Below are 22,675 nucleotides of genomic sequence, written 5' to 3'. Positions count from 1 at the left end.
TTGTACCTTTCCTAAAATGTAGTGGAGGGGGAGATCGTTTATTGTAAGGGGGTTATAGAAGTGGCAGCACATTTGTTAGATTTCCTGGACTGTATAGTTCAGTCCTTTGCTGCATATATGTTATGAATTACTTGTCTAAAAACAAAATAATACCTAAATGGGATCACTTTAGAGGCATTTTTCTACTGTAGATCTCATTATTTCCTTCCAATTACATAATCAAGGTGATCCATCTACAATAAACAATGCTTACTACTATTAAATGTAGCAGTGAAAATAGCTGCTCCATTCAGGGAAAAAAATTGAATCCATTAGCTCCTGCTGTGAAGATTAACTTTCACGTACAGCTTACAAAATTGCAGTCCCAGATAATGACTTCTGAGTGTAAGAGGGATTAAGTCTGCCATACAGTGCACCATGTTATGAGGCTGTACTACTGTAAACATTACCAACACTCCAGTAATATATTGAAACAGCTTCTATTAAATTGAATAAGAGATCACAGTTCACAGTGCAGTGATTTCCTTGTGTTTTTTTTTGTGATTTCTGGAGAGATATAAAATATATCTGGATTGGAATTGAACATCTAACTCACGCAATGTAATCACTGCTACATGAACCCCTAAACAGGATTCCTAATACTACACCAACAAGAACAGCAACAATTATAATACACATGTGCAACAGAACGTGTTTGTATAATCTATTAAAATACACATTATATAACATAAAGGCTCTTTAGAGTCACCTTTGTTGTTTCTCAGAGGATGAGCTTTCAAAACAAAGACCATTGTGTATAAGAAACAGCTTTACCATTGATAAGTGTTCTTTTTATTTTGGCCCTAAAATACAAGGTACATTAACTTATACAATACTTAGTGTTTTTTAAGGAAGAGCAATAATGTTCTACATACCGTCTATCATAATTCTCTGACAAGGGGCAAATAATTGGACCATTGACTGTTGTCAAATATAGATTTCAACTTTTAAATCAAAGCTTCTGAATATACCTGCTTCCCCTATTGCTTAGCAGGATCCTATTTCATACTATGTTTTCTCTCTTGTGTATATTGCATTAAGCTAGATTTTGGGTCTTAACATGTTGACTACACCAATTATAGTACACTTCTGCACTTATTTCTAGCATACTTTGTATGAATGGTGTATTGGGTATCAATATTAAAATCAGTCTGCACAAGCTAAATATGATCTTGACATGACTAAGAGCACTATCACAACATTAATTTAACCATGCAGGCAACAGTGCTGATATAACTTACAAATAAATGCAATACAAGCAATACTCAAATAACAATGGCACTGCAATAAATGTGTACGCGAAAAATGTCTGGCAGTTAATTGTTAGCATGTCTATCCTTCTTGTAAAGTGTGTACATTTACTGTGTACATGTATCAACTGTATACAGGGATGTTGAAAATGATGGGGTAACCTGATCGTTATTGTCACGCCCAGTATACCTAGAGGGTGCTCTGCTTCTGTCCTGTTCCTAGTTCCCTGTGATTATTCATGTCTTTGTGGTGTGTCTTGTTGTGTAGCCTATTTACTTCCTGCTTCTGCTCTGCTACTGGCTCAGCTTTGAGGTTCGGATGTCCTGAAACCCGCCTAGTACCAGGTCACCCCACATCCGCTACATGAGGGCATAGGTTTCTATACGGCATTCCCTGAACAGCTGAGCCCGGGCTAACCCCCGTCTCGCCGCTACGCATAGGGTCTTTTTTGATCTCTTGCCATTCCACGGTTCGTCCCTTCGTGACAGTTATGCCTCATCAAGTACCTCTTCCCAATATTTCTGAACATTGGTATATATCCAATGAAAAAAAGTCAAAGTGTTTTTACAGTATTCTTCAATTCCTTAGTCTAGACATTTATTTTCCCTAAACAACCAGATCAATAAATATTGACAATCTACTGAACCCAGGAGGATGAGGTTGATTCAGTGTGTTCTCTGTTCAGATTTACTCAGTGACTATTGTAGTTCTGCAGGTAGCTGATACCTCAACAGTGTTCCACTCCACAGGACTTTCCTGTAATGGAGAATTTATAACCATCTTTTCATTTTGAGTGTGTCAGTGTGGTGTCCTACCCACTTCACAGGTTAGAGACTGGTATTATCTGTGTTGTTTTGTTCTTGTATGTACTAGTACAGCTCAAAAACCGTTGTATTGGCTCAGAAATCCAGCTTTGATAGTCCAACAAATAGCACAGAGTCTTTTATATGAGAAAGCTAGGGATGTGTCTATGTGATGCCCAATGGGCTGAAGTCAGAGCAGGATAATTTTACAAAAACAGGTTAATAGAGAAGAATCCATCAGGACTTTGGTCCACCTAATTAATGCAACCATTATCCCAATCAAGCTGCAGCGGGAGGCTGTGAAAACAGCATGTAGATGACACTGTCTTGCATTAGCTGCCTTTAAGGAACTCCTGCCTTGTTTTAACAGGACTTGTACCTGTCCCCTTTTCTCAAGCATGTAGCTGACATTCTCCTTTTCTGCTTTTAATTGCACCCCTGGGACACAGTAAGGTAGATAGGGGAGTGCACATCACAGTGTCTGCAACAGGAGAGTTCACTGTGTTGCATAGCTTATCTCTTCCTACTGCCATTTGTGTCACAGGTTTTCCTCATCTCTGCTTGTCAGATCCACACTTGCATAGAAGTCCCTTTGTCCCAAATGAATATAAAAGCTTCTAGTATCTCAAATTTCAAAGTATTGTTTCACTCACCACGTTTGGTAATGCATATTTTAAAGAGTGAATGTGACAGTGCTTTCAAAAATGTTTCGAAGGCATTTCATACACTGTTTGATCAGTGTTATAAGCTAATGATTCTTGAGAGTTAAACAAGTATTGTATTCTTAACATTTCTCTTTAGGTAAAATATTGTATTGATCTTTTCTTTTTTGCTTTCACTAGGAAGAACTAAAACTCTAAATCTAACATTGATTTTCCTTTACATTTGTCATCACTATCTTAAGCAGGGTAAATAGGCAGAGCTGTTTCATTTCATATAAATTTAGCATTCTTGAGCCAAATATTTTCTTCTTTTTCATAAAGCTTGCAAAAGAAACCCTAAATGGTACATGACAAGCAATTTAAGCCTTAAACACTGGGGATGTTGTACTGTGAAACTCAAACTAAGTGATGTTGGGGCAACAGTATGAAATAGTGGATTAAATATTCTAGACTTATAATTAGAAGGAGATTTGGGGTACAAATTATCTCAGTCTACTACAAGTATTATTTTAGCTTTGAGCAAAGTATGTCACCCTATTAAAATGCTCTGCTTTGTAAATGAGTAATCCCTAGTAATCACAAGACCATAAGCACGGTACTAACAATCAACCCATCAAGTTCTTTTTGTTTTAAGTAACTAATTGATCTGAGGATGTCCTCCAGCTTTTCTTTTGTACTTGACAACATGGCCAAGAGGCTCAGTTCAGGCTCGTAAAACATTTTGGGAGACATTTTGGGAAAAGTAGTGCCTCTTATTTTCAGTTTTAAATGCCTCTCAATTATCTGGGTAAATAAAATTAAGGCCCTGATGTACATGATCTGAACATTCAGTACTGTACAGATTCTTGTTTACTACCCAGTCCTGGTCCTGTAAAGACTATAAAGAAGAAACAAGACATTTTGTAGCAGTAACAGTGTCTATGCTTCATGACATTTGATATAACATAACAGCTTTAGATTCAGTTGACTTATTGCTGCAGGACTCTGTCAAGGGATTACTGGGTCACAGAGCTAAAGAAAATGGCTTCCAGGCCATGACAAATATGGTCAAGGAGCTACCTCTCCAGTGGGAACAGGGCCCTATATTTGCTAAGACATTAGCTTCCATAGTGACATGAAAAATATCCCCGAAAACGATTCGCTACCTGAGTTTCAAACTTGAAGAATTTGAAACTGCTACAGAACCCTCAGGGATTCCGTGGTATTTACAGCCTTACACAATCTTGATGGAAATCAATACATTTCAATTTTTCCATTTTCACCGTCTTACATTAAACAGATTTATAAGACACAAAGAAATGGAAGCCTTTTTATTAAAAAGCACAGCAACTTTTAACCTTTAATTAAAGCCTTTTTACGTACAGCAGCCTATTTAATACGACAAGCAAGATGTAGGATATTCAGCCTTGAGTTTTCACAGTCCTGAATTGAAATGCTAACTTTATTAAACAGTCAGAACACATACAAAACACCACCAAGCACACATACAGTACATACAGCATTTTACTCTCCAATAAATAACCAATGTTTTATCATCGAAGGAATTACATTTATTAACTAGCAAAGATAAATTTCTGGGTTGTCAGATGATGCTGGAGTGTGAACAAGTGAAGAAATAATTGTTTTTAGATTTTAAAAAATGCTGTTTTAGATTGGATTTTTCATTGAGGTTTATATGAGATTACTTGCTGGATTATACCCACTGCGTTATTGTAACCTTCAAAATTCTTTGTTACAGGTCATCTGGGAAAGGATGGTTGAAACAGACTGAAGACTACATGGTTGAACTAATTTCCTTGACTGAAGACGTGTCTAGATAGAAATTGGATTCTAATAAACTGGATGCAATGAGAACTTGCTTATTTTTAGTGCTTTGGGTTTGCCTGTCCCATCTAGGTGATGCAAAAGTCTTTATTAAAAGGACTACAGGGGACGGGGTTGCACTAAGGCGTTCAAAACGAGGATGGATGTGGAATCAATTCTTCTTACTTGAAGAATACACAGGAACTGACTATCAATATGTTGGCAAGGTATGCTGTTGTTTTCTTTCTGCTTATAGAGTTCGTCAGACAAAACAAACTACTTAAATAATGCAGCCAAGTCCTTTTTGAGTCTGGTAAACAAACATTCATGGAGTAAACATTGTAGCATGTAACACTGAATTTTGGAAATTCACAAGGATAAAACAATTTCACTGTGCTCTAATTTACATGTTTTTGACTTTCTGTGGCTCTGTTTTGTGTTATTAATAAAAATATGAATACACCTACCAATAGTTGCCCCTCAGGGTAGTTTATATCCTAGGTCAACTGATACCTGTAGAATTTTAATATTGCCTAAATGAAGCAGCACTTTTCATGTTAGGAACAGACTATTAAAGCAACTTAATTTTTTCATAGTTTTATTTTTGAATATTTACAGTTTATTTAAAATAGATCATAATACTCTCCAGTAAGTTCAATATTAAAATGAAAATGTCAGTGTTATGAATGGTTCAGTCATTTGGATTTGATGAATCTGTCTCATAAGCATTCCAACTCACTGCAGGCCATTTGGCTGCTATCAAACATGTCCCAGTCCTTAATGTCTGGAGGCTCTTAGTAAGCTGTGTGCTACATAGCTACCTAGGGCAAAGTATATTTTATAATAACAAGCACAGCACTAGGCTGTATATAATATGCAAACTATTAATGGTTAAATGAAACCATGAATATGAAAAAAATGCTCTTTTTAGACAAGGGTAAGAAATACATATGTGAAGCTGTTAAATAGATCTGTGTGTTGGGGTTTCTAATTAAATATGTTTAACTAACACATTAGCTTTTATTTTTCAAGGCATTGTATTTGTCAACACTGACTTTGGCCCTTGACTCTGCTATGAAATGTGAATTCAACCACATTTTATTAAACAGGGATTGTCTACTTTGTTGTCGGTTTTGGTTGACTTTTTAGAGTTTCTTAAAAGCCTTACAAAGTTGTCGAACACAAGATGAAAAAAAAAATCAAAGATCAAAAATCACCGCTAAGAATAAATAGGCATTTCATCTTTGGGCTGTCTCTTATTCTTCTACATGAAAGACTTTCAAGAGTGAATTTTGTAAAGTGGCTTCTAATGTAAGGATGTAGTTAGTGTCGTGAGCATTCTGCTTTCCTAAAACAATTTTTTTTTAAGGAAAATTATGATCAGAGAGCCAAGAGCCAAGAGCTCCAAAGGGTCACTTTAGTTGTTTAGCAGTTTTTCTGGAGACTTTTGCTATTTTTTGAACATACTGTACATAAAAGACACAGACAAATAATTGAATACTAACTTCCTCTGCCAGGGTAGGAACTGCAGTTCACTTTTGAGATATTTAAGTTGCTTTTACACTCACATATTTTTCCAGCAAACCTAAGAGACAGACCACCTGCAAATACAAACTAGAAAATGTAGTTTCTACTGATATCATAAAGACACTTAACTAAAAAATACTAATCTTAACCGGTAATTATTTTATTAGATTGTCTGTAGGTTAATTGATACAGACATGTCTGAGAAATATATATAATAAACACTTCAGAATGCTCCCTTCTGAAGTAAACGGTTGTTTATATAAAGCATAATGAACATTACTGAAAGTTCAACTTACTGAAAACTAAAGATGCAATAATTGTAATTTTTCTCAACGAGCAAGAAAACAGCAGCACAACATTTTACTTTAAAATCACTGATATTGCTTCTGTGCAATATCAGATGCCAAGAAGACACGTAGAATAATATGGTCAGGATTTCCTCAGGTTGGATTCTTCAGGCAAGCTTACTGCACTCAAATATCATAATTAAAGCAAGTCATCTTATTTTGCTAGTGGCCTCCATGTACTCAAATTTACATTTTTTTTGTGAATACAGAAAACAAGTCATACAGTATAAATCAATTTAACCTTTTTAGGTACACATGCAGGTAGATGTTTGTATATTATCAATAGATCGTTTTGTAATGTTCTTCCCTCTAGCAGAAAGCAGAAGATATATTTTGGCACTTGAACTAAATCAGACAAGAGCAGTTTATGAAAATTGGGAAGAAATTTATTAACTTCAGTATGTTCTTCATACAGTAGATTTGGGCAACTGATTCTTTGTTAACAGACTGAAAGAGAGAGGTTGCTATGGAAATCTCCAAACAAGGAGCTCAAATTCAGTGATTGCGTGAATCTGCTATAGCGCTTCAGAAAGAATTGTATTGTTTGAGGAAAAAAAAGCTCATGTTTACAATAATGGAGTGCAGACAGACATAAACAGGTGCAGAAGAAAAGCAACAATGTAAGCAATAGCATCTGACAGACACTGGAAAATAACAAAAAAAAAAAGATAGGTCACTTGTCAGTTCAAGGCTAATTGTTTCATAATGAGTAACTATATATCATCAACTTGATATAGACATAAATTCAACTTCAAATCTCACTGTATAAAAGGAAGCCATAAAAACACTACTTTGAAGTGTACAGTACAGTGTGATGGGCTAATGTACTGCTAACCAAAATGTACATTTATAGAGTAGATACAAAGTCAAGGTAGAGACATCACAGCAATGAGGAGTAGTGTTACGGACAGGTAGAGCAATATTTAAACATTTAGGCATCTAAAGGAAACTCTGCTGAAACAAGACAACAAGAGAATGTCCAAAAGTTTGGTATTGCACACAGTAAACCATGGAAATGGTAATGTGAAAGTTAATAAATGTTTTCACAGTGCATTGTAAATTATATTGGAAACAACATGTTTTAAGGCAACAATATAATCACATTCTTCAAAATCATGAAGTACTCTCAGAAAAGTGAAGTCCTTGTGATTCATGGTGTGGGATAAAAATGCCTTTCTGCAGCTGTGACTTCAAACAATGGGAAATACTGTGATGAGAAATGACTGGTACAGAATGCTACACAAATATAACCTTGTGTTATATTGCGAAGAAAATTATCTTTTCTTCTGCTCAATTTAATCAAATTTCCTTGTGAAAATGTATTTAATGTGAAATACTAGCTTGTGTTTCAGTAGAATTTCCAGGTACCGCATTATTTCAGTTGCTACCATAAGTAAATACTGTATAAATGGGGCCTATGGTGTCATTGGGGTTTTCAATTTCGATTGAGGCTAATTTGGTGGTGCTTTTTTTAGGCCTTGTAATAGACGTTACGGATGTTTGTTGTTTTGGATTTGATAGTTATTTGTCATTTTTAATTTTGATTTTTAATTTTTTTACTCTTTATTTTCAATTGATTTTTTTTTCTATGTGAATTTTGTATTTAAGATTTCGTTCTTTGCAATGTTTTTTTTTCTAATGTGAAAAGGTGCAGCTGTGAAAGTATTGAGAACCTAAGTATGCAGGCAGTTGTATTTACTGAGTTATTCAAAATAGTTCACAGGGATCTTTCATAGTTAGGCATACATCTAATTACGTATTCGGTTTAATGTATTTTCACAAACCGAAAAAAGTCAGAATGTGAACATCAGCAGCCATTAGGTTTTTAATCTCTGGAGCTTTTGATTATATGACTCAATTTTCAATTAACACAGGACCCCTTGGAGAGATGAACACCTGGGGACTCTTTTATGTTCCAATTAGCAGTTGCTCACCTTGGCAGCCATTTAATATTGCATGACTCCTATATATTCATCATCTCTTATGGCTGCTTTAATATTAGCGTAGAGATTTACAGGGACACTACATATATCAAAATTATTTACTAAACTGCTGTATGTAGTCATAGGAAAGTTTGCCAAGAATAAAGATATTTTTCTCATGTATTTCCTGTGGTGGGTATTCTGCTAATGCTGTAAAATGCAGTCAACAACACAATTTTGGAGACTGAATGTAAAGTCCTCAGTTTCAGGAACACATACAAGCATAATTCTGAACTATTAAAGCATGATTTACAGTATTTGGGGATAAGGACAGATAAGACATAGATTCAGCATTTGTATCCTTTGTAGGTTTTCTGTAATAACACATCACCCATTTTGAAAAGAAAACCACAATTCTGTGATGGGTTTGTGTTGGCAATGTGAAATTATGGCATGATATTGACAAACTCAGTCTTGTTAGTTAAAATTAACATCCAGATAATGCCATACCTTTGTCAAGTGTCTAGCTTGAACCTTAACAAAGACCAGAATATTGCTGATGTCATCAACACCATTCTCTGCCTCAAAATCCAAAGATTGCAGTTTCTCACAGATTGTGCTGAGATGTAGATTCCTGTATCCTGCTGCATTTGTTGTCCAATTTGTCTTCTGTTGTACCTTGTGTTACACGGTGCACGAGTGATGAGGAAAAGGATATAAGATATCCACTACAAAGGCGAACTAGCTACATTTCTGATTCATAGATGATTGATTGAGAAACATTCTGTTGTACAGCTCTGTGCTTGGATCTATAATCATTCCAATGTTTGCTTTGAAATTGTATGTATACCTGATAACTGAAAGTTTTTCTTGTACATGTTCTTTAATGCCATCTTAAATGCATTTTGGAATGTTTATTGAGGAGTTACGTATGAAATGTCTCGGCTTAACCCACTTGGCTGAGGGCCAGCCATCTAACTGGACGATGAGGACATGAGAACACCCATATAAGAGAGAAATGTTAACCAAGGGGAAGCTGTAAAGGTAGGATGGGGTAGAGGAGTGATGGAAAAGAATGATGTGAACAAGAAAGAGGGGCGTTCTTTTGTAGTTTTTTTTTTCTCTGTGAAGTGACATCTTGGAGAATTCTAAATTACAGGTGAGATAGATTTTGGTTGCTTTGGTTGCGGTCACCCCTTTTGAATTTCATTTAAAACTCCAATTAGCCTTTAGCTTTATGCTGAACATAAAAAAAGGTACTACCTTTTTTTCTCATTCAACTCTTATCAAATGAAAAATCTAATTATTAAGGTATCTCTGCTTTTGTTCCACACTTTCATGTGGTACAGTTCATATCGTTCTAAATATCGTCTTTTGAAATCCAATATTCCCCGATTATGGTGTGCAGTGTAACAGTGACATGCCATGAATAAATGTCCGTCCCTGAGAATAATCTAGGATTTTTCTTTCTAGCTCCTTGAACATATACGATATGTAGTAAAGCAAGCTTCCTCATGCAGAAGGCTATAGGGAAATAATGGATTTTGAAAAGCGGAGCACAGCTGATCATTGAGAAATTGGTAGAAACCAGTGGGAAGACTGCAGATTAGAAACTCTGCAGATACTGTACCAAGTGATATCAGTAAATTAGTGAATGCTCACTGGAGAAGAAAAAAGACATCTATTCATGATTGTCCTGAATGGCCAGTAAGACAAGAATGAAGCTTTATACTGTGAAGAGGAGTATGGAAATAGAGGTCTGACAAACAGCAAACCCAGCAGAACACAAACAAGTGCCTACTAGACATATCAAGTAATATCTGGATAGTACAATACATAATGGGACAGTGATAGGATGCAAATCACATCCTATTTTTTAATTACTGTATGCCTTTCATTAGAGATTAAACTTCATAGAGACTTTGTATGTGAGTGTAGCATCATTCATCACAGAACTTTTTTGTTGAACGTTCCGGAAAACAAGAAAAATATTGTTTTTGCCTGCCATGACAGGAAGTAGTGGTTAGAGTTGGTCTGTATCGAAACAGTAGCTTCTGTCCATAACGTCAAGATTCTTTAAGAATTACTTCTTCTTGCCTGAGAAGTGGAGTTGTTACTTCAGCTGTCAGCCAGAAATACCCAGACAACATAATTGCACTGAATTCAAGTAACATTTATATACAGTATGGCTATACAGTATCAGGACTATAGGTAAGAAGTGTAAAACAGTGGCTAAAGTTAAGGACTCATTATATGGTGCTGAATTTAAATGTCCTAAGAGGGGACACTGGTGCCGTACATTCTAGCTGAGTATTTTACCTAGATTTCTTCAGCAAATCCAAACTGCTAGAAGCGATATCACCCTGCAACTCACAACTGGCAAGTGACTGAAGCTCAGCAGGTGTGAGCCTGGTCAGTACCTGGATGGGAGACCTCCTAGGAAAAACAAAAGTTGCTTCTGGAATAGGTGTTACTGGGGCCAGTAGGGGGCACTCACTCCACGGCCTGTGTGGGTCCTATTGCCCCAGTACAGTGACAGAGACACTATAGTGTAAAAGGGTGCTGTCCTTTGAATGAGACATAAAATCGAGGTCCTGACTCCCTGTCGTCATTAAAAATCCCAAGGTGTTTCTCAAAAAGAGAAGCTGTGTTACCCCGGAGTCCTAGTCAAATTTTCCATTAGCCTTTACCAATCATGGCCCCCTAATAATCCCCATCTCTGAATTAGCTTCATCACTCTGCTCTCCTCCCCACTCGCAACTGGTGTGTGGTGTCTGTACTAGGGCAGGCTGAGTGCTGTTGCATCATCCAGGTGGATGCTGTACATTGGTGGTGGAGGGGAGTCCCCATTACCTGTAAAACACTGAGTGGAGTGTCCAGAAAAGCGCTACATAAGTGTAAAGAATTATTATTATTAAATCCATTTGTGCAACTTGGTATCAGAATATACTGTATACATTAGATTAATTCTAGGTAATTATAACCTGCAAATTGTGTTGGAAAAAAATCATAAGTCAAATAAATTAATAATCTCAAACACTAGTGAAGGAGTCTCCCAAATGAGTCTCTCTGAAGAAATAATTTTCTAGATATTTTCTTTTCATAATCAGAGGATACATTTGTGTCTCATTAAAAAAAAATGTATGTCTTCAAAAAAAATACAGAAAAGGTTTACTTTATAAAAACGGGTATGTTTTTAAATTAATGCAAATCATTTAATCACCCAAGCGTTTCACTGTGCTGTTGCTGCTTTTCCTGATAGTACCTTGATGTTTTGTAAAGCTTTTCATAACAAAGGTTCCCAAAGGACTTTCTAGGCAGAATGAGATTCTCCACCACACAGGAGAACTCTCTATAGTGACATTCAACGGTCATTTTGCAACAACAGCTCACAATACAGACAATTAAGAGGGGACAAAAGTAACTGCTCAACCCATCAGACTAGAGGTGGAATTGGGCAGTGCAGTGGTATTATGGTTAGCATTATTGCCTAACAGCTCAGGGATCTGATTTCAGCTCTGGGAGCTTTTCTGTGACACATTTCTATGTTCTCTTTTTTTCCTCTGCTTTTCTCCCACCTCTAAAAGACAAGCAAGTTAAGTATTCTAAATTGTCATTTTCCAGGGGTTATTTTCAGATTATTTATTGCTATGGGGGTGTGTTCCCAGTAGTTGTTATGGGACTATAGAGAAATATAATCAGACTTAGATTTTGGTCATTCTGGATTTCATGTAGAGAAATATAAAGAAAACTGAACCTGGAATTTGTCCACGACAGCTTTCTAATTAGATCTATCTAGCCCTCTTTCTTTGACACAAGTTTAAAAATCACAAATAATTGTGCATATGCTAAAAAATGTTGCAGAGAGAAGAATGTAACTACTATATGAAACTATGAACATCTTGCTTCTGGTTTAACTTTAGACTCAGAAGTACACATTGAATCTCGTTTTAACAATAAAACCAAGTAGAAATGAAAAACGAAACCAAGATCCAGTACTTGTTTAGTCTGCTTCCCCATATATAAAGAAAGTTTTAAAGAACTCTATCTCCACTTAGGACTGCACAGAGGTGCAGTGTTTAGCATTGGTGCCTCACAGCATTGGGGCCCTGAGTTCAATTCCTGGGGTGCTATCTGTGTGAAGTTTGGTCTGTGTTTGCATAGGTTTCCCCCGAGTGCTCCTTTTTCTTCCCATTTTCCAAAGACATGCTGGTAGATTCTTAAATTGTTAAAACTTCTGTAAACTGGCCCTGGTGTGGGTGTCTGATACATTCCAGGGTGTATCCCTTCTTGCACCCAGTGCCTTCTGGGATATGCTCTGAGTCACCATGACCCTGAATTGGAAAAGCAGTTATTGAATGTGATGTGATGATATATCCCCATTTGTCAAGATGTAGAGAGTGTGATGGATAGAGTTTCCAGTATATTCTTGCATTTAGAAGACTTATTTTAAGATTTCTTTAATTAAATTTAATTGTTATCTTTCACCTTATACCATATACCAATATACCATATATTGTTGGGTTTCATTTCACTCCAGATACAGGGAGTGATTATAGCCTAATACAGCTATAATCAAAAGTGCTGACAGTGCTGCAAGGAAAACAATTGATTTTGATGAGATCTCAGAAGTACAGATTTATTGTAATCTCTGTACCTCTTAAACTGTAAGAGGTAAATAACCTGTCCTTTGCTTAAGAAATGTTCAATGTTAAGAGCACAACTGAAAAAATTGTATTTTGTGTCTTTTGTTTACGGGTTATTACTTATATCAGTATAAGCGCACATTGAGGAAACCACAATGAAAAATGAAGGGAAAGTACAGTGGCATAATATTTGACCTTTGGATCAATATTTTGCAAGGAGGGAACATTGAATTGGAAAACTGACACAACTGTGTATAAACTAAATTAGATGGTAAGCTGTAAATATTTACTATAGAAAAATTGTTTTTATACCAACCTGGATAAGACGTTTTTACAATGCCTGAAGAAACTGCTTGTCTACGTTTTAACGTAAAAATTGGCTGGGAACTGAAATTCGTCTGTGTTTTTTTTTATCAGCTTCATTCAGACCAAGACAAAGGAGATGGAAGTCTGAAGTATATCCTCTCTGGAGATGGAGCGGGCAGTTTGTTTCTTATTGATGAAAACTCTGGTGATATCCATGCTACTAAGAGGCTTGACAGAGAAGAAAAGGCCTACTACGCACTCCGGGCTCAGGCTGTGAACAAAAAGACAGGCCGTCCAGTGGAGCCAGAATCAGAATTCATCATTAAAATTCATGACATTAATGATAATGAGCCAAAGTTTACAAAGGAAATTTATACAGCCAGTGTCCCAGAAATGTCATATGTTGGTAAGTTCATAGAATTCAAGATTGATTTCAGAGATAGTTATGTATTAATTAAAGGGAGACCAGTTAACAGAGAAAGTGAAATTCGTTTTGCAGACATAAATCTTAAGTCTACCGGTTGATAAAATGCAACCAGTTCATCTGTTGATCTGAATAATACTTCAGTTTTGGAAAATCTACTTAAATAAACTTAACTGCTATAGAAATGAAACATAACTCTTGCAAATTACAAAAAGTTAAGAGATATAATGTGAGCATCTTGTCAGAAAAGCTTCTCAATTATTGAAGCACTCCTTTAAGCATGCTCATTTATATGCATTAGATTTCAGCAAAACTCCAAAATAATTAGTAATCTCAGGAAAACACAAATTTCCATGTCATTTGTAAATGTAAAACAGCTCCTGAGCAGAAAAGGGCATCATTTTGTTAAAACAAGTCCTTTGTGACAGAAATGTCACTGTGTGATGCACTCATGCTGTTTGGTGGCTGAAGGGACCCACACAAACAATAATAAAACTTGTTTTTTAATTTTTTTCTGGACCTCCTCAAACCAGTTTTTATTTCTCTCCTTTTGTGTTTGGCAGTGTCCCTTTACACAGAGAAAGACAGTGTTAAAATAAAGAGGACTGTATCACAATCTTGTTGTACTGGCCAAAGCTGTATTGTATATGCCACACACGTTTTTCAACAAATTGATTGGGGAGATCATTACATTGCTTGGCTGACTGTATGTACACAACACATCTGTTTAATATAATAAAATAATAGAAGTCGAAGTAGAGAGTCGTTTAATGCTGACAGTGCAATTAACATCTTGCCAGCTTGGCTTCTGATATGATTTTCCCCCTGATGTTGTTTGTAACTCTAAATCTTGATACACGAAAGCCCATGGAATGAAAAGGAAGGCATTATAATTCATGGACTGTACAGATGCAGGTTTCTTGCTCACATGTGGAGATATAATTCTCAGAAGATTCTTTAATGTTGTGGGAAAAAACTGTTTTGATGGACATGAAGTTTCAATGTATAGCATTCATTCAAAATATGGATATATGTTCACATAATAATTTGTTTGCAGAAGATAGTAAAAGTGAACACACAGTACGAAACACATTAGATCTTGTTAGATCATATGTGGAAAGTAGAATAGTATCAGCAAATATTGAATTTTTGTACCATAAACCACTGACTGATTGCTCTGTCTGCCCTATTTTATAGGTGACTTTAATTGTTGTTACAAAAACTAGGATTATTAATGCATTATTGTCCCTTCTTTGAACTCTTTCTATACACACAAATTATTAACTTGAATAATTTAGAAATCTTAAGACATTTGTATTTTCTGTCATGCAGCATTACATACAGTAGTTCCTTTTAATTTTTTATGAGGTAAACAGGGTACCATATTTATAGACTGACCATTCTGAGACAGAAGAGCAGTGCTTCCCTTTTTCATGATTTTGTTCCAGGTAATTACAGTATGTTTAGAAAATCCAGTAACAAAATTTACATAACATAATGTAATGTTGCTGTATTTTAGCTATAATGATATGTATATTTTTTAAATCTTCTATTTGTTCTGAATTGTGTCTTTTCTTGATTGAGACGCCTAACAGCAGTCAAAGTCTTTCTGTGTAGACTTGATCATTTGTATATGAAATACCAAACTGCCAGAGGGTTGGCTATGAAACCTAAACAGGTGGTCAAGAGAGACAGTTAACATGGTATTGTGATGTGTATTCCTTCTGTTCTATAGTTATGCAATTATTTTCTGCTTATTTGTTATAGTGTAATTTAAGTCTTATTCACATGGTGCAAACTAGCAATGTGTAGTAATTTAGCAAGATTAATTTTGAGCTTTGCTCAAAGTTTATTACTCCTGTAAATACTCAATGTATTTTTTTGTCTACACAGATTTATATATTTGACAAATAATTTAGATAAATATAATTATAGATATTTCCTGTGATATTTCAGCAGAGGAAGAGTTTTTGTCTCTTTCACTTGCACTTTTCACACATATAAAATCAGATGTTATTTATGAAAATTGCTAAAAGGATTAACATTATGTCTATGAAAAAAGTACTAAGAATATTATCAGACCTATGTAAATCTAAACAAATGGCAATCTAGAATTTAATGAAATCACTGTACACTCAAATTTCATACAGTTTGATTCACAGATGTTGAAAACAGGATTTCTGACCTGCTGTTATTTAAACTGTTTCAGGTACGTCTGTTGTGCAGGTCACAGCGACTGATGCTGATGATCCTACTTATGGGAACAGTGCAAGAGTTGTCTACAGTATTCTACAGGGGCAACCGTACTTCTCTGTTGAGCCAGAAACAGGTAAGTCAGTTTCTAGTTAAAACTTTCTCTTTTCTGCTCAATATTAATAAAAACAACTAATGGTGAAACAACTACTATGACGGTCGTGTTTACAAGGAGGAGTAGTATATTTAACTATTCCAGCCAAATCATAAGTAATTACTTTATGCACAAAATCACAGTTTATCTGTTTTTTAGCAAAAGTAAAAAATCATTAAAGATTTTTACATATCACTGCATTTCTTGGGATTCTTATGAACTATCTTCAGCAAGATTACATCCATATTACATGTGCCATTCATGCATGCATTGTGATACTCTGAAATAGAAATTGCAACCAATTGAGGTTGAATTTCCTGATATTAAAACGTTTTCTGAAACCGTGTTTACTTTTAGAAATGCACAAATATGAAGAATTTAAGTATCGGTTCACATACAATGGTCATGGCCATCTGAAGCTTTCTGTATCATTTCTTTCAGTGTTTCTTGCTAAGTATTTGTTTGACATAAAATGAAATGATTTCTTATCCCATCATTCAGTTGAATCTCAAAAGCAACAATGCGATTAAATTTCATGAATTTATTTCAAGACGTGTCTTGACTGTTTTCTTTATTTTACTGAAATTCATTCATCAACATCCTGGTGTTTATCAAATTTAATGATAATTCAAACACCTAGGCTTTAAGTTTGGAGGCTGATGTTAATGTAACGAGTACTCATTGCATACTTGATGGTTGCAATATAAACATATACTGTATATTTTAATAGACAAGGTGGTTTTCTCCATGTGTTCTAGTTTCCTCCCACCAAAGACAGACAAGTTAGGATTGATTGGTTCTTTTAAATTGTCCATTTTTCCCTTGCCCAGCATCACACTGTGTCCTACTGAGTGTAAGGGCAGTGCTGAGCTCTCACCTTATGCTTTATGTTTCTGGGTTAGGCTCACAGCTTATGGCATTTTCAACCAGAAAACGCAGCTTTCTGATAGTGGATGGACGGATGCCATTAAATCACTCCAGCATACTATTAGTAAATGAATCAAATACAAATCGATTTGTCACATTCAGTAGTTCAGACAGTATATGGCCGTAGACTGATCATCTCACAAGCTAAGCAAGCCTAGACATGGCCTGTACTGGGAGACTTCCAAGTGATTCCAGGCTGCTGCTGCATGGTGTTGGCAGACCAATTGGTGGTGCTATACCCCCTGAACAAGAATTTCCAAATCGATGCACTCTATGATGACAGGGAACACTATGCTATAGGATGTACTTGGTCATTTAAGTTTCAATGGCACTTTGCAAAAGATAAGGGTTGTTAACCCCAGTGCCCTGGCTAAATTCCACTGTGTTATTCCAAATCTGGATTTTCTGAAGCATCCCCTTACTTTAATTTGTGAGATCTCACTTGTTTCCTGAACTGATGTATAATTGTCTCTGCTTCGCAACAGGGTGGGTGCTGCATTTAATTAATGGATAAAGCAGGACCCTCCCTGTGTTAAGTGTTTTGAGATCTTTCGGGATTAACTGAGCTAAATGAATGCAAGAAGATATTTCATAAGGCCTTGTGAGAGAAGTTATCTTCTTTCACTGAAACTTGATCTAATGCTGTTGCTGGGAATCTCTCTGAAACTTTGAGCTGTTTCTTTTTTTTTGCCAGGATATGTTTTGAAATATCCAAATGTTCTGTATATATGCCTGTAAGCATAACTAATATCTATCTAACCACATAGAATATAGGCAGATGTTGATGTATGCTCTGCTTTTCATTCACAAAATCAAAAACTCTACACTGCCTTTTATAGGCATTATCAGAACAGCACTTCCCAACATGAACCGAGAGAACCGGGAGAATTACCATGTGGTGATCCAGGCCAAGGACATGGCAGGACAGATGGGTGGATTATCAGGGACGACAACAGTCAACATCACCCTCACTGATGTGAATGACAATCCACCCAGATTTACTCACAGTAAGCTTGTGTTTTCAAAGTCACTTTCAACCCATCACAATAATAAAAAAGCAGGACCTTACCCTTCATCTGGTTTCAAATTTCAAAATAAAGATGGATTATTAAAGGAATGGCAGAGCAAGTGCTCAGGGATGAGCTACTACAGTGCTCTCCATCTCTTGAAGGTATGGAATAATTAAATGCAGAGCCATATGATGGAACTGTATGTCCCATAAAGTGCATCAGATCAGTCTGGTAATCCCTATTAAATGAAAAGAATAGACTCTTAGAGTTTTAGCTCTCTCATTCTCTCACTCGCACTATATGTATTATAAAGCTGCTTTGTCTAACCCTGTGTGGTTATGTGTGTATTACACCCAGATATTGCTCCTAAGACAAATTGCAAAGGGTGCTAAGTAAGACTGACAGCAAGCTCATATCATTATTCTCTTCATCTTTAGCAGTAGAGGGAAAGATGGAAGAACACTTTAAGTGGTCTCTCTACACAGTTTTGCAGAGACATTCATAGAAAATTTCAGACTTAAAATGTTATCCCTCTGTTGCAAAAACTGCCACCAAATGTGTCAGAAAGGATGCTAGCTGTGAATAATTAACCACTCTTACAAAGCTTTTGATATGAGATCATCTGTGGGCTAGAGGGACCATCTATGCAAAAAGTAATTCACTCCTATTTCTTATTAAACACTTGTTAACCTGGGATCACATTAATGCATTGCACATAACTGCATAGACAGTAGCATTTCAGCAGCTGATGGTGTTGTCTCCGTGAAAGGAAAGGAGCAGGTGTTATTCTGGCATCTGACTTTGCTTGAATATATTTCCTGCTCTAGATACCTATCAGTTCGGTGTTCCAGAATCTACCGAGGCAGGATCACCTGTGGGGAGGATAAAGGCAGATGATGCGGATGTTGGCAGAAATGCTGAAGTTGACTATACTATCATTAATGGGGATGGACTGGACATGTTTGATATCACTACAGATATGAACACACAAGAAGGAGTGATCACAGTGAAAAGGGTAATTCTGATTTCCTGATTTTCAAAAGCACACTCAAAAGGTCAAAGATGCAATGTAATGTGAATGTCCATTACAGAGAGCAGGATGAATGTTTCTACAAATATAGACATTACCCGACATCCATAATTACTTTTAATAATCAAATTCAGAGTTATACTTGCAGCATGATTAAGTATGTGCCACTAATATAAGCAGTTTTCTTTTTCATGTATTAAGGTGTCAGGCTATCAAGTTAATGTTAGTGTATTTTTATAACTTATGTTTATTTATAAACACAATTTATTTAATAAACATTATATTTTAATACTTTAATTGGATTAAAAACAAAACTATAATGTACTTTATCTTTATAACAAAATCACATATCCATAATTCACAAGATAATATCAAAAACATCTTAACTTCATGCATTAAAACCAAAAACAATAAACTGCTAAACACCTATGTACAGTGTATTTCAAAGCATGATTTTCAAACCACAAGAAGCCGGAAGGAAAGTTAGAAAGACGTATTACCATCTAATGTATACTTTGCTATGGGTGGATCAATACCTTTCAAGATACAGTAGAAACAGAAATAATTGCTTTTGCAGTTGTTAATCAATCTTGACATTCCCTGCATCTCTGGGACTCCATTATTCAATTTGATTGCAGGTATCAAAGTCTTTGTAACACCATACTGGTTCTTCGTTCTTCTCACTGTATCTTCTAATTAAATGTTCTCATCTTTTAAGAGGAGATGTCATTTTTTAAAATCCCTGATCTAAAACAATGCATCACTTTGTTGCATTCCCATGGGTTTTAGTATGTTTAAGCAAAGAAATCCTTTACAAAAAAATATAAACAGCTGAAAAAGCCTGGAAAAAAGTTAACAATTGTGAACAAAATACTGAAGCAAATGAACTAATTCCTACAGCATAGCTGTGACCATTTAAGTCCTGACACTGGACTAGTGCTGTCACTAAGTCATCTAATTAAATGTTTCATCTTTTAAAAGGACAATTCATTTTTTACTTACGCTAGCCAGTGTATATCAATGTATATCAAATGCATCAGGATTGGGTTTATCATATTAGAGCAATTAAATTCCAGTTTTTTTAAATAGCCTTGAAATAGTTTAAGTGTTTAAAAAAATACTGACAAAAACAAAAAACTGTGTACAATCCTAAAGAAAGACTGTTTTTCTGACTATTGTTAGAGTAGTCTTAATTAAGATGTTGAAGACAAGAATACCATAATTTTCATTGTTTCTTACTATTTTGTTATTTTTGGTGAAATATTCAAAATGTATAATATTTCTAAGGGTGATCCCTTGCCCCTGCAAACTCTATAGAAGTATTGGCATAAAGATGCATACTATCTTTCCTCTCTCTCCATATTCTTTCTGTTATCTGTCATTCAGATGATCTCAGTCAAAATGTGCCAGTCTTTAGTCACTTGTCCACATCGCACATCTAACATTTCAGTCATTCTTTTAACAGTGATTATCTCATACTAGATAGGAGGTATTGCCCTTTTTTAAAAGATATGCAGAAATCAATCCAAAAAATGAAGATATGCCTGATAAAGATATTTTTGTCTGTTTTGTGTTCCATCTGTTCTTTAGCCTTTGGACTATGAGAAGAAGAAGATATACACACTGAAAGTGCAGGCAGAGAACACCCACCTAGATCCAAGATTTCTGTCACAAGGTCCCTTCAAAGACACCGCTACTGTAAAAATCACTGTTGAAGATGTTGACGAGCCACCAAATTTTGAAAGGGCAAGTTACATCATGGATGTTAAGGAAGATGCGGTAAATGGCACTGTCATTGGATCTGTTAGCGCTGAAGACCCAGACATTACCAGTAGTGCCATTAGGTAAGACACAGAGAAAAAGATGAAGTAGTTCTTAGTAATACAGTAGTATGAAATAAAGCATTGAAAATAGTTGTTATAGCGGAGATCCACATTTTATAACATATAGTTTGTAAGTGACAGTAGCTTGTTGCCTTGTCTAGCTCAATGTGGATGCTGGAAGCTAATTGACCATTCATCCATTTTATATGTTCAGATTGTGAAATGCTGAATTGCTGTGTTGAAATAATTTGTATGAATGTTACCCTGCTGCAAATGGCCTTGACCTGACGGTTGTTAAGTGGCATACAAAACTTACATGTCAGAGGTTTTTTTTCTGATATTTGCTTTGGTTATCCAGTGTCCTGCAATAATATGTTATCTTAAAGGAAATATTTAAATATATTTATTTGAAAATGTCTTTGAATCTGTAATCCTTCCAAGGATATACTGCAGTATAAGGGGCAAAATATTCACATGGCAAATTTCTACCAGATGTGATGACAGACAAAAAAGTCTCAAATCCTTCTAGAAACAATGTGAAGAGTGCTTAAGTCTTATTTTTTAGCAGTTTTAAATTAAATTTCAGTAAATAAAATATAACAAACACAGGGCCTGAATTTTTTTGATAGCCAGTATCCCTCCTTGTGTAGGCATATTTTCTAAAAGACTGATGATTAAAGACAGTGTTCATTAGTGAGAACAAAACCCAGGGGTATACTTCAAAAAGGAGCTCAACAATGTGATTAGAAACAACAGGTTTGGACCTACACAATTATCGTAAATGTGATAAAGATAGCAAGCTATTTTAAAATGCTGGATATTATTAATTTTGTAACTGTTTCATTGCACAAAAGGTAGACTCCTGAAGAAAAATGTGTTCTTAAATGGTACTGCAGTGGTCCTGTGAGACTTCATGTATCTGAGATACAGTTTCCTGGGGTTGGGATTTCTACAGCAGTCCCAGCTGACTTTCTACAGGCCCTGCATTCATTAATCAGACTGAAATATTACACTCACCAGGAAAAACTGTGTAAACCTATGTTGCCTTTGTGCTTTGAAACAATGAAGTGTGCTACAGCTGCACAAAGTTTATAATCATAAATGGAAGGCTAGCAGCCAGTGACCAAGTAAAGGACTCAAGGGTATAAACATTAATTAGCAGTGACAAAAAATATAAAGAATCTAACTGCATCTTTTTCTTGCAGCACATTAGTTATTTCAAGTAGTTTGGGGATGTAAAAACAATTTAAAAAATTGATTCTGTTGGTGCAGAGCGTAACAGAGTAATTCAGAATAATCAAATACAGCACAACTGGGATTGCATTGTTTGTCAATGCCAACTCATTTTGGCTGTCTGTCAGATTTAGTGCTTTTGAAACCATAGTTGGCAATAAAACTAATTCATGTTATAGTCTTTCAATATTTTTAAGGTCTTCTGTTTGAATTTATTCATTTCAAAGTACCTCTACCACAGTGAAGACCAAATGATTTTTATAAATGAGGATAAATAAAACAAAACAATCCAATGAAGCATGCTCCTGAATTGTGTAGGTGAAAAAAGAAACAGAAAAAAGGAGAAACAAAATTCTCTAAAACATGATCTGTCTCACCTGCCAAACCTTTGTATAATTACCTGGAGAAAAGCATTAGACAGATGACTCCCTGAAGGGAAAATATTGGCGTAAGCACAGCCGCTTAGTGCTCAAGTGTATGGGAACTAGGGGAAATTTTTGTTTCATCGATGGTTTACTTGCAGAGTTCCCCCCTGAACAACTGCAAATACAATAAGATGAATTACAGTGCAACAC

At 35.6% G+C, this 22,675-nt stretch overlaps 1 protein-coding gene across 1 annotated transcript in view; it reads left to right on the top strand.

Annotated features, from left to right (window-relative positions):
* LOC102686884 (cadherin-10-like) overlaps positions 1 to 22,675 on the top strand; it is a 46,429-nt gene that overhangs the window by 11,607 nt on the left and 12,147 nt on the right. The window contains exons 2-7 of the mRNA XM_006634542.3: positions 4,494 to 4,785; positions 13,418 to 13,712; positions 15,940 to 16,059; positions 17,844 to 18,011; positions 18,842 to 19,029; positions 20,635 to 20,888. Coding sequence (XP_006634605.2) covers positions 4,603 to 4,785; positions 13,418 to 13,712; positions 15,940 to 16,059; positions 17,844 to 18,011; positions 18,842 to 19,029; positions 20,635 to 20,888 — 1,208 coding nt within the window. The 5' untranslated portion in view covers positions 4,494 to 4,602. The remainder of the gene's footprint in view (positions 1 to 4,493; positions 4,786 to 13,417; positions 13,713 to 15,939; positions 16,060 to 17,843; positions 18,012 to 18,841; positions 19,030 to 20,634; positions 20,889 to 22,675) is intronic.

Source organism: Lepisosteus oculatus, chromosome 6, assembly GCF_040954835.1.
Source record: "Lepisosteus oculatus isolate fLepOcu1 chromosome 6, fLepOcu1.hap2, whole genome shotgun sequence".
NCBI classification, from domain to species: Eukaryota; Metazoa; Chordata; class Actinopteri; order Semionotiformes; family Lepisosteidae; genus Lepisosteus; species Lepisosteus oculatus.
The sequence above is the reverse complement of the archived record's forward strand: the minus strand, read 5'-3'. Positions and strand labels throughout refer to the sequence as shown.